At 36.5% G+C, this 12381-nt stretch overlaps 1 protein-coding gene across 2 annotated transcripts in view; it reads left to right on the plus strand.

Moving 5' to 3' along the window:
* The first annotated feature begins 793 nt into the window (after positions 1-793).
* cdkal1 (CDK5 regulatory subunit associated protein 1-like 1) overlaps positions 794-12381 on the plus strand; it is a 185491-nt gene continuing 173903 nt past the window's right edge. The window contains exons 1-3 of one of the 2 annotated variants that reach the window (XM_014994740.2): positions 794-946; positions 2470-2630; positions 3738-3850. In XM_014994740.2, the coding sequence (XP_014850226.2) occupies positions 2476-2630; positions 3738-3850 (268 nt within the window). In that variant the 5' untranslated portion in view covers positions 794-946; positions 2470-2475. Of the gene's footprint in view, positions 947-1109; positions 1212-2469; positions 2631-3737; positions 3851-12381 lie in introns of those variants that run through there. The other variant, XM_014994739.2, reaches the window with a different exon arrangement.

Consider the following 12381-nt stretch of genomic DNA (forward strand, 5'->3'; position numbering starts at 1 on the left):
AGCACTGTACCAGCAGCAGATTTGGGTTTGTAGGAAATCTCGGATTTTTCCTCAATTGAATATTGACTTTATGGGGAATTTCACGTTGGTTTTCAGTCTTGAAAGTAAAAACAAAAAAAAACATTGTTTTTATTTAAAGTCAAGTGGAACATAGCTCTGCATTTCTGACCAATTTCCAAACAGTGGGAATAATTGCATTTTTTATGACAATGAACTGTCAAAGTATGCTGTGTTGTACTTCTGCTTTTTAAATACCTTCACAATATGGTGGTACTTTGAGTACTTAGTTTTTAATCCAGAGGTACTTATTCTGACCGTTTTATGAACTTCTGTTGTGTGTGATAATGGCTAATGTGCTAATGACACTATAGCTACAGTGCCTCCATCTGGTCCACCAAAAAATAAAGGAAAAACTGTAAAATATTTCCATTGCAAGAAAGTGCACATGCTTAGCATCCCGTATACACTTTCTTGTAAGCATCACATCTTCCAGTATGCCCATTATGTTTTCCATAACACATGAAATGTTGAATCGTGTATACTTTTTAGTTATGCTTATGATCATATTTGCAATTAGTATCGTGTAGGCAGACTGTACGTAAAATAAAATTGAATAATTACACATGAATTGTATAACACCGCTTTCCGACCCCTTTGTCAAAGGGGGCTTTTTTTTGTTTCTACACTGATTTAGACTTAAATCATATTTTGCTGTCGTTCCAGCCAGAATGGCTTAAAAGTATCGGTAGTAATTTCCCTTTACGTATATAAAATTAGCTCTCGTCACGTTTGTCCCTCGTTGCTTGCTATCCGCCTACAAGTATGGCTGTTCTGTAGCTGTAATATCTGTTTTTGTTGTGTAAATAATCCTAACTTTTTCACGATAAGCAACGTTTTTCCATAAGGACTTTAGCTAACCTGACCTAAAAACGATATTGCAATCCAGGTGAGGTACCTTCATAGTGATGTTAGCTGTGGGTTTGTACAAAAAATGAGGCACGTGGGTAGTTGTTAGCGTGGTGATGCTAGCAGAGCTAACGGCTAGCTGATGTTTACCAGCAGAAAGTATCAACGGTTACGCTGCTTCGTCATTTTTAACACAGCTGTTTGTAATTTGCGTGTGTCCACGCGCAGGTTGCTCTGCTAATTAGTGTATGTGTGTGCTAACATTACCAAAACCAAGCGCGGAAGTTAAACTGCAGCTTGGAAAGGTAATATAACTTAGCTTTCTGTATATATACAGAATGTTTAACGCCTTCATGTGAATGTAACTCTACATTTAATGTTTCATTAGAATCTGTGATTTATATGGGATTAGCTCTACATTTACATTAAATTCATAACGTCTTGAGGTTCATGTTCCTCACGAATGCTTTAAATACTATTTTTAAATTCAAATCTTTTTAAAAGCCTTAGGGTACAAATTGCATACACATGCACGTTTGTGTTACATGAAGCACTACTAGGAGGGTGGCAATCCCCTCTTCAAACGCGTTAATTGACGGTCAACACAGATGGTGTTTATTGAATCAGTCATACTAGATTTGAGAAAAATCTCTTTTTACCTTAAAAAAAGTCATCATATTAAATTCAAGGGTCAAAACCTACAAGATGTAAATTTATTCAAGTAGTTTCGTGGTGGTCATTATTGTCGCACATACATGGTGCATTACGGTAATAAAGCGATAAGATTCCCCTTGCAAAAAAGAGCAGAAAATGAGCTACAGAACTATAAAAAAAATATATTAATGACGCATGCCTACTATTTTAATATATAAAGTAATAGTTAAGAATACATATTTAATAATTGTCTTCTAAATTATTTTAGATAGTTTCATAGTACTTCGCAGTGGCAATAGAGAGCATGCTTTTTTTTTGTTTTCAGTAAATTATTTCTTTCCCATATTATTGGGAGACAACCAACTCTATAGATTAAGAGGCCACTTTTACTATATCCAGGATACATATTTAATAATTTTACACTAGATATTTGGAGATAGTCAATGTACCTCATGATGGCAATACAGAAGATGCTTTTGTGACATTTTCACAAAAATATTTATCCCAACTCCAAAGTGGTGACAACACACTCTCTTTGAATTCTGTTAGTGTCAACTGTACTATGAATACAATATTTATTAATTTTACTTTATTAGGATAGGAGAAATACTATGTCAAAGTATCCCATAATGCCAAACCTGCATATGCATTTTTCTCATTTCCAGGATTTATTTTCTCTCCACTCATAAGTGTAAACTTCTTAATATTACTGCAGAATTTTTAAGAAATACCAAGTCAGAGTGCCTCATAATGCTTTTAACAGAATCCAAAGACAACTTGTTGTGACCTCTTAGCATTTGAGAGAAATTTTCAAGTTTGAAGGTTAGGGTCAAGTTCAATAAAAACGTGGATTCTTAAATTCGCATTTTAAGTATCCACGAGTCTTTAAAACTGTGCTGTGCTTTACAGATCACCATGCCATCCGCCTGCGACTCTCTGATTGAAGACATTGAGGATATGGTGTCTTTTAATGACCCCACTCCTCATGACAGACAGTCTGCAAGAAAGAGTATTCTGCCAAGGACAAGAAAGAAGGAGCTTTTGAGCAACGAAGAGCTTCGAGTAGACAGGTAATACATTTTTTTTTCTAAACCAAATCTATTGGTAAATAGGATAACTTTCAGCCGCAGCAATGAAAGAAAGTGCTTTTGGAAGTCCAGTGTAAAAGGTTAACCCATTCTTGGCTGTTAGAAGCAAGTGTTGACCAATTCAGTTTATTTATATAGCATCGACAAATGCCTTTGTCAGCACACTTTACAAGACAAATGGGTGCAGTCATATCATCATGACCACTGACAAAGTAGTACTGCTTCTCTGTCACATTAACCTTTTCAAGAACCCTGCACGCTCTTTTCAATGTCCTGGCAGCTTTTGCCAGGATATTTAAGAGTTTACCGGCATTGTCAGAGCCTAGTTTTCTTCTTTAACCTGTCTGTCACTAGAGGACCCAAATTTGGGTCCTCTCGTGACAGGGGTGTCAAACTCCAGTCCTCAAGGACCGCTGTCCTGCAACTTTTAGATGTGCCTCTGCTGCACCACACCTGAAAAGAATAATTAGGTCATTAGCAAGGCTCAGGAGAACCGATCTACACAGGGAGGAGGTAATTAAGCCATTTCATTCCACTGTTTTTTACCTGTGGCACATCTAAACACTGCAGGACTGCGGCCCTTGAGGACTGGAGTTTGACACCCCTGTCATTGTGAATGACAACCTGAGACCAACAGGTTGGAGAATAAGAGTTTCCACCTGTTTGATAGTTTACTTTATTAAATTAATGGTATGACGGACCCTGTTTCAAATTAAAAATGTTTCTTTGCACCACACTTATCTAACATCTCATCTTTGATGCTCAAAGCAGGATTCTTTGGTTGATCTTTTTTTTTTTATTCCACTGAAATAAAATGTGAAAAAAACCTAACTTTTTTTGTGTTTGAGGAATTAAATGAATCAAAATTACAAGAAATAAAGCATTGAATTATTTCACTCAATGTAGAACAGATCTGTAGAATGAGTGTTACTTTCTGAAATGAGTGACAAAAAGTACTGAACCTTTTCTTGATGTTCAGATTATTTATAAAGTATCTGTACGTGACTAGGGAGTCAATGATGCAGGGCTGCTATACAGATTTATCATTTTGACACACTGTAAAATACATATTTAATCATCTGTTTTTAGTTTGATCCCTGGCACCCAAAAGATCTGGATGAAAACGTGGGGATGCAGTCATAACAACTCAGATGGGGAGTACATGGCTGGACAGCTCGCTGCCAGCGGATACAAGATGACGGGTAGGAATCTGGTGAACCGAGTTGACATGATGTCAGAAAGCAACATGACACACAAAACATCACTGATAGATTAACTAGAAGGATAGAGTTGTGCATAAACTGCTTAAATTGAAAAGATATTTAATTTTTTTCTCTTTTGTTGTGCATGGCTCAAATTTCTTCCAGAAAATTTCTGTCAGTAGCACTGATAAACACAAGAGGGCAGTGTTATGCTGTCTATCAGCACCCTGTGTTTTATTGCAATTTGGATGTTTTGTTCTGAATAGAAGCTGAAACTTGTGTAGCTCGCTGTATTTTTTAATGCAAATTATTGGTCTATTTAAAGGTTTTTAATGATTTTTAGGGTTTACTAATCTTTAAAACATTTATTTTGTTTTAAATAAAATATATATTGATTATCAATACGTATTCTGATGCCTTTTGAAATTATCCTAATTGTAGTCCAAATGCTTTAGGGTAACACAACAATTTCTCTAAAAACACACAAGACTTTACAGTTGGCAAGTTACATGCTTGAAACAACTCAACTATATTAATGCTTCCTTTCATTGTAAGATTTACATGCGTTTTGTGTGGAGAGCATACATGTTGTTCTTGATTATAATGTTTCATTTATTTACCAGGTTATCAATTATTGGTAGTATAATTCATGTAGTGATGGCTTGTGTTGTCACTCCTTATGAACAGAAGCATTCATGTGTGGTTTTTAGAGACTGAGACAAAAGAGGAAAAGGAGTGTATCCCTGAGGCGTTTTTCTCTGCATGGGGTCTCCATAGCCACGAAGGGACATTAATCACATATTTCAAAAAATGCAAATGTACCCATTCATTCACATACACACAGTCCCTATTCACAACGCCCTCCTTAGCATGAGCCAACAGTTTTTGACTCGTCTGGTAATTTAAACCCCTGATCTCTTTATCTTTTCCACCTTTCTTTGTTTTGCAGTTTTTTTTTTGTCCCATGAGTTTTTCTGTGATTATAATGCATCGCTCTTACAGAGTTCCTCTTCACTTTGCTGTCTCACCTGTCCTTGTATTTGGTAGCAGGTCTTTTGTTCAAGCATCTGCTGGGGCTTGATATTTTGTGTGCCATTAGTCACTCTATAGAACGCTGTGTTCAAAAGTGGAATGTGAAAGTAGACACTCTTGCTTATGTTTATAGTTCTCCGTTTCTAGGTGCATAAAGTGTGTTTTGTAACCTTATTTTAGTTCATGATGGGTTCGCTGACTTTCTTGGAAGTTCAGCGATAAAAAAAAAAAAAAAAATCCAGGTGTATTATAGTGTTATTTCAGATAAGCTTAGTTTGGAGTTACAAAATTAGATTTTCTTATCTCTGAATTGAGTTAGTTTTTGGCTAATCTGATTTGAAAAAAGGACTCTGCAGTAATCATACAATTATAGTGGGTCCTAAAAGTGTTCAGCATTTCTATTAGATCTAATCACTGGATTATTTTCAATTTGCACCCATGGGAAGGTTCCTGTACTTTTTTTTTTTTTAGTTGTACTTAATTCATAACATAGGTATTTGACAGAAAAAATAACAGTGTGTGTCTGTGATAAAGATAAAAAGCAAGTGCTGAATTATGACTTGGCATGGTGTCCAGTGTCCTCAGAAAAATTAAAAAAACAAGACATGTTCAGGGTAAGAAATTTAATGGCACATTTCAAAAAGAATTTTAATCGGATCAAATGCAAATCGTATTGCAGGCCCTCTACTTAGTACATTTTGTTGGTATTTCACATAAAGTCCTGATGAAACATATTGAAGTTTGTAGTTTAAAAAAAGTTCAACAACTATTTATACTTTCGTCAGATAAACTTACTAACCATATGAAGAAGTTGCTCACTGTTTTTCTTTCACTTTGCTTACATTTTGCTTGATTACTTTCCTTTGCAAGATCATGTTTTTAGGGAAAATATTTTACTACATGCCACATTGTTTGGCATGTCTGTTTGTTTGTGTGTGACAGAGACTGTAGAAGGCAACACGATAGTCAGGCAATCCATTATTAGGTTTTCTAGCTGCAGAGCTTCTGTGGTGAAATGAAGGAAGGGAAATATTTTTTGAAGACTGTAGACTTCTTTTGACTTGTCTTCCCTCAACCCTCCAAAAAGATTGCATCTCATACCTGTGATTTCATCCAATTAGGTGTATCTGGTTGTAATATCATTCTTTATGCGTTGCATGACACCTCAGAAAAAACAAGCTTTAAATTATATGACAATCTAAGGCTTTGGAAGATTGAATACGTGAGCAAAAAATTTTTGCTTGAATTTTAATTGCAAAGTATCCTTGCTACATTGTCTTTTGTAAATGCAACAAATGCAGCTTTGGTAGAAATCTGTGTTTTAGGACATTGTTTTTTATCTTCCTGCTAGGAGTGCTTTTTGTTTTTCTTGATCTCTTACTTAACCTTCTTCAGTTGTCAGACTTTCAAGGTTTTCAGCATAAATTGTCTTAGAATAACGCCCAAGGGGAGAGTAAATCATCTTTGTCACACATAAACAGAGAGTAGAACCTGAAGCTACCTGGAAAGTCACTCAATTTACTTTGCAGCTTAGGCCTCCTGGTTACTCATCAACTTACACGACTGTGATGAAGAGAACATTTTGTCCTTAGTCCTGATTCTGGGAAAATAAGTTTTATAACTACTTGTTTCTACACACATATGTTAAAAAAAAAGCGTTGCTAATATTGAGTTGTTTGTCTTTTAGATTACACTACTAGTAGTGCACAAAAAATAATTTTGTTCTATCCAAATCAAAGGAGTTTTGTCCTGTTTTTATTCCATTGCTTTTACAAAATCTTTATCAGTTTCCTGCAACACTTTCCCTCCATCCTTAGCGTAATGAAAATTTGCACTCAGTTTTTGTCTTTTATTATTACAGGAATTAATTTTCCAATACAACATCAGTGAAGGTTGCACTTATGCCGAGGGTGACTATTTACAAGAATATGTAGTGCAAACTGTGTGGTTACATAAAAGGCTCACATCTATAGTGAAGTGTGTAGCTATTGACCAGACTAAACATTAAACAAAGAATAATCACTGCCTGCAACTACAGAAAAGGAAAAAAAAATGTATAGCTGAAAATCAAGAGTTTGCCTGTATTGTCTGGTCCAATCAAACATTATGTAGAATTTAATAAGGAGATTGAGGACAAAGACCTTTCACTGCAATGAACACATGACATCATCTCTTCCCCTCTCTCATTCTTTGCGCCTGTTTTCTCTCTTTCACATCCTTGCCCTCCCTTGTCTCCCTTTCATACCCTACTCTAAATCTTTCTTTCTCAAACTATGACATCACCTGGTGTGAAGCATAGTAGTAGTTCTCATGTCAGCCTGTAGGGGGCATGCTATGCTCACAGAGGAGATTTTTCTCAAAGAAAACATTACTGCAGTATCAGGATGAGGTCATACTTCTGAAAAACGCTACCAATTCATATTTTTTAGATTTTGAACTTTTTTAACATGATCTTATGTAATATGTAAAATAGGCCACCTTTAGTCATATCATCATTATTATTATTATTATTATTAATTATACTATAAGACACTGTTTTAGAAGTGAAGTGGCTTAAGGTTGAACACAGTGTGACTTTCATTTACAGAAAGTCTTTTTAAAACATTTTGGCCTTAAATCATTCATTGACAGGACATTGTTGGCTCATGTAGTCAATATTTCCAAGTACCTTTTAAAAAAAAATAAAGTTCAGTGTTATGTTTCCTTAATTCTTTCATCTAATATATTTAGATTTTGAATTAAGCACACTACAACACTATGTGTATTTGTACTTTAACTACACCCTGGCTGAGCTTTTCTGTCAAAGAAACCCACCTGTAACATTGCTCTCTACCTTCATTGTCTCTCAGCACTTGGGGGCAGGGAGTGGGTCTGATCCAATGTTGTTCCTGTGCTGGACCAAGGAGGGCACTGTTTACCCATTATAATGCATCAGCACAAACAAACCTCATTTGAGTAGCAGATCAATTTGCCAAATAGTGACTTCATAGAAAAGCATCTACACATAAACACACTCACTCACACATGCACCCTTTATGGAAAGTCACACTAAGATATTTTGATTGTTTTTGGCTGGCCCCTCTTCCCCCTCAGCCTCCTCTCTGCACAATCAGCCGCACACACAGCTCTTCAGTTTGGATTTTACATACCGGTTAGGCAAAATTACTCCCTGCTACACAATGTCAGCCAAATGAGGCATTTGCAGTTCCTGGTTTGGATGCAGGCGGTTAGAGGATATGGGTTTTAGTGAGAGGGTGTGAGCTGTTTAGATAAAAAACGATCTGAAAACTGATCCGCAAGTATTACGCATGCTGCTGACTCTTAGGTCATGCAAGGAGCTGAATCATTCCAGTTTTGTGTGCATTTTTAGGTGAAAAAGTAAAATTTCATTTTTTTTGTGCCTGATTTGTTGTACAGTTCCATCTTAAATTTATTTGCAAAAAAAAGAGGGAAAACTTGTTTTCTAGATATGGAGCTGAAACCCCTTCAGCTTACTCTGTTCGGACTTTGTACTGCATTGGCTTACAGCGCTGCTTCTCCGAGCATTTGCGTGACATCACTGTAGAGTATTTTCACTCCGATTGTGTGTATCTCGCATGCATGCCATCTCATTCATAAAACGACTGTTTCTAAATTATCTGATTGGTTCAATGTGCACGACGCGGCGTTACACGCCGCAACAATATAGCCAATGAAAACATACTATGTTGTGTTTGACTCCACCTCTCATACATACCCGCACACATCGGCTCACTCTGCCGGATCACACACACTTTCGCTCCTCTCACACAGAGTTGACGGTGTAGTGGGAATTGGAGTTGTAGAAGGGAGGCGTGTGAGAGACGGTTCCGTTTTTCGACAGCCCTCATTCTGCAAAATTACACAGATCGCCTGGTGTCTTTAAGACACTATGTGCTCCCTTGTCTTTCCTCTGTGGTTTAAGAGTCTGCATCAAGGCAGTCTTGCCTAAAGTGGCGAGGGAGGTTGTGAAAAAATTGAGAAATCTATGTAGGGAGAGAAGAGGAAACAAATCTGTCATGTACTGTAGGGTTTTGCAGTCGTGTTAAGAAAATAATACAAAAGCAGGCTAGAAGTGAAGGACTCTGACCAATAATGTTCAACTCAAAAAAGCTAGAATAGGAAAAAAAGATGAATACTTTGCAAACTAAGTAAATCAGACAATAATTACAATTTTGTCCCTTCAAACAGTACCAGAACCCTCATGGTGTTTTCCCTGGATATAATGCAATAGACAAACAGGTGATGCTTCCCTATTATCAGGTGAAAGTAAATGATAATTTTTATTTTTTGATAGTCTGCATTTTTATTCAGCCTCCTAAAATCAGTACTTGGCATAACCATCTTATATTGTCATTACAGCTGCTGTTCTTTTGGAGTTGTTTCTACGAGCTTTACAGTTATTGCCCTTTCTTTGCAAATTATCTCAAGCTGATGGAATGAAGAGCATCTGTGAGCATCACTTTTCAAGGCTTGCAACAGATTCTCAATTAGGTTCAGGTGCGGACTTTGGTTTGACCATTTGAATTCTGCTGAAAGGTGAAACTTTATCCAGTCTCAGATGTTTTGCAACCTCTAAAAGATTTTCTTCCACGATCGTCCCGTCCTCAGCTTCATACATCTTCCTATTCACTTTCTGTGTTTCACCGTGGAGATTGTGTTTTCCACACATTGAGTTTTGCATGTAAATTGGCCTGACTTGCACATTTTTCACGTTTCCTGCACCCTTGCATCGGTTGCACCTTGTGTCTTGTCACTCTGCCATACAGGTCAGGTGCAAAACTAGTAGTTCTGTCCTACTTTATTTTACAGAGTTACTATGAGACATAATACAAATGCACGCCACAATTCTCTGATTTTTTTGTAAAAAAAAAAACAAACAAAATCTGATATCAATGTAGTACTTTCTTGCTACTTAAGTGCTACTTTGTCTATTAGATAAAATTGTATTACAACAGAAGACTGTGGTTAAAATGTGACAAAATTTGGAAAAAGTTAAAGGATATGATTATTTCTGAGCACTCTACTACAATTTAAATGTTAGTACTGGTTTCAGTTCATGTGTTGGTTTGTTTCTTCATTTTTTTCAAAATCGCTCCCATCTTTTATATTTATACAGTTGTCCATAACATTTCAGTGTCTCTCGAATCCATGAATTTATCTCGAGTAAGCCGAGAAGGTAAGGATCAGCCATTTAGATAAGAGATTAGATTGATTCCAAGACCCGTGCATGTATTTGTGTGCACCTGATGAACCTTACAAGGTGACTCATGTTTAGGCATCACCCAAGAATCATTTAAAAGGCAGGGATTAAGGACTCCATCCATCCTGCTTTAGAATTCCCACGAAGCACTTCTCAGCCTCATGTATTGATTCCTTTCAGAGAATGAGTTTTAAAGCAAGCCTCACTAATGGTGTGAGCCGACTGATTTATCAAATCCGAAATGAGAAAAGTGATAATCCAGATGAACTACTCTTTACTATATTTTTCTGTGGACATTTTACTGAAAGAGATACCCAATGGTTGCTTTTGAGCAAGCATTCTTCTTCAGTAAGGACTTAAAAAAAAACCTAGAAGCTACAGGGAGTTTTGTATTTCTTTTCTGTACTTTCTGTATTTTTACTTGACTGAAATAAAAAGTTTGCAGCAGAGTAATATTCTCTTAAACTAAATTGGTTATCCCGTTTTTTTTTCACATCTTAAAATATTTAACAGGACAATAATTGCAACCACAAATGAGTAATCTGGTCCTCCCTCAGCCCAGTCATTTGTTTACTTGGGCTTTAGTGTCTTCAAATAAGGCAAAAAGATAAATGATGTGCGGTGGTGGAAACACTCCTTTATTTTCCTGCCTTGGTGAAAAACGCATTTCCGATTTTACTTTGGGAGCTACCTACTGAGAGAATCTCTAGTTTAACAGGAATGTTGTATTACATTTCTCTAGGAGCACACATTTCCTAAAGGGATGTAATGGGAAAATTACAGAAGGGTTATGAGTAATGGGACAAGGCAGGAGCTGAGAGACTGGTGGCGGTGATAGTTGGAGGAAGGGAAGGACCAAAAAAAAAAAGTGCACACGAAATGTTTGAGAATGAGGGTCATAAATGGGAAATCTAGGATAGAGTATGAAGACAATAGTTTATGAAACCCATGCAACCCGAGTATAAAAAGGGACTAACAGTTGAAGATGCAATTCCATTTGTTTGGTAAAAACATGTCTCTATGGCACCATTCATACAAACACAATTTAAAATGCTTCAAATGACATAATAAGACGAGAAGCATATTAAATGAACTGTAAGATTTAAGCATCCATCCATCCATCCTCCATTGTCTCTCAGTGATCCAAGCGGGGATTCCAGTTTCACACAGGATTATAAAGCCCATCCAGCGAGTTCTCGGTCTTACCTGAGGTCTCCTCTAGCTAAAACGGTGTCTAGCCACCCGTGGAGGAAGCTCCTTTTTGCTGCTTGCACGCAGCATCTCCAAAGTAATTTAAGCATTCCATAAAAATATGCTAAAAATATTTAGAACAAATAAAAAGCCAAAAAATGAATTATTAGACTGATTAAATAAACCATTGCCTTTAGACAGAAGCTATGGGAAGCCATATTTTTCTTCCACATTTGAAGAGGTCAGTTGTGTTTGCACCTTGCATTAAGCATTTTGCTTTTTATGAATACCTCACTGCTCTGGGTCAGTTCGGCTCTTCAACAATTCATACCTGTAAAGCTATTTTCTACCCACGGCCCTAGCTGATTTGTATCAGTGTATTCTCTTTGTAATTTGGCCTTTTTGATTAATTGTGGAAATGGCTAGTCTTAAAATGCTCAAATCTCTTAAATACTTCAGTTGATTAGTTTTTCTTTTAGTTGCCTTTTTTATTATTAATTGTGCTTCTTATTCTCAGTTTGAGCCAGTTCACTGAAATAAAATTTTGAAAGATTATCACCTTTGCTCAAAGCAAAAATACCTGCGTTAACCCCTGCTGGCAGATATTATTTATCAGTCTGGCAGCACCCATGCTGCGCTGAATATGTCTGTCTACTTGTGTGTTTGGAGATCAGTGGCTTATTCATACAAAACAACAATTCTCCAGTCATTCTGAAGTAATAATCATTTATGTTTAAAAAGTTTGTATCATAAGCTTGGCATAAATTGTTCTTGGTTGTCTTATGTTGACGTTAACCTGTTTTCACACAAAAGCTGCATCTTATTGACTCAAGAATTGTATATGAAGCAGCTATTTCTTTGTTTCAATTTCTGCTTTGTGTGACGGCCATATGATTCCATTAGAAATAAATGTGGAGGAATAAATTGGAACACAATCAGCAGTTTCCCCTTCTAATGGTTTTTTTGAGAAACATTTGGAGAATCTATATTTCCAGAGGATTTTATTATGAGACCTGCGTGTTTTGAGTGTCATTACACCAACAGAATCATTTTGACATTTCACGTCTTCATCTGTTCAATAGAGCAA

This window comes from Poecilia mexicana, unplaced genomic scaffold (assembly GCF_051168715.1).
Source record: "Poecilia mexicana isolate PSO_F unplaced genomic scaffold, ASM5116871v1 scaffold_16, whole genome shotgun sequence".
NCBI classification, from domain to species: domain Eukaryota; kingdom Metazoa; phylum Chordata; class Actinopteri; order Cyprinodontiformes; family Poeciliidae; genus Poecilia; species Poecilia mexicana.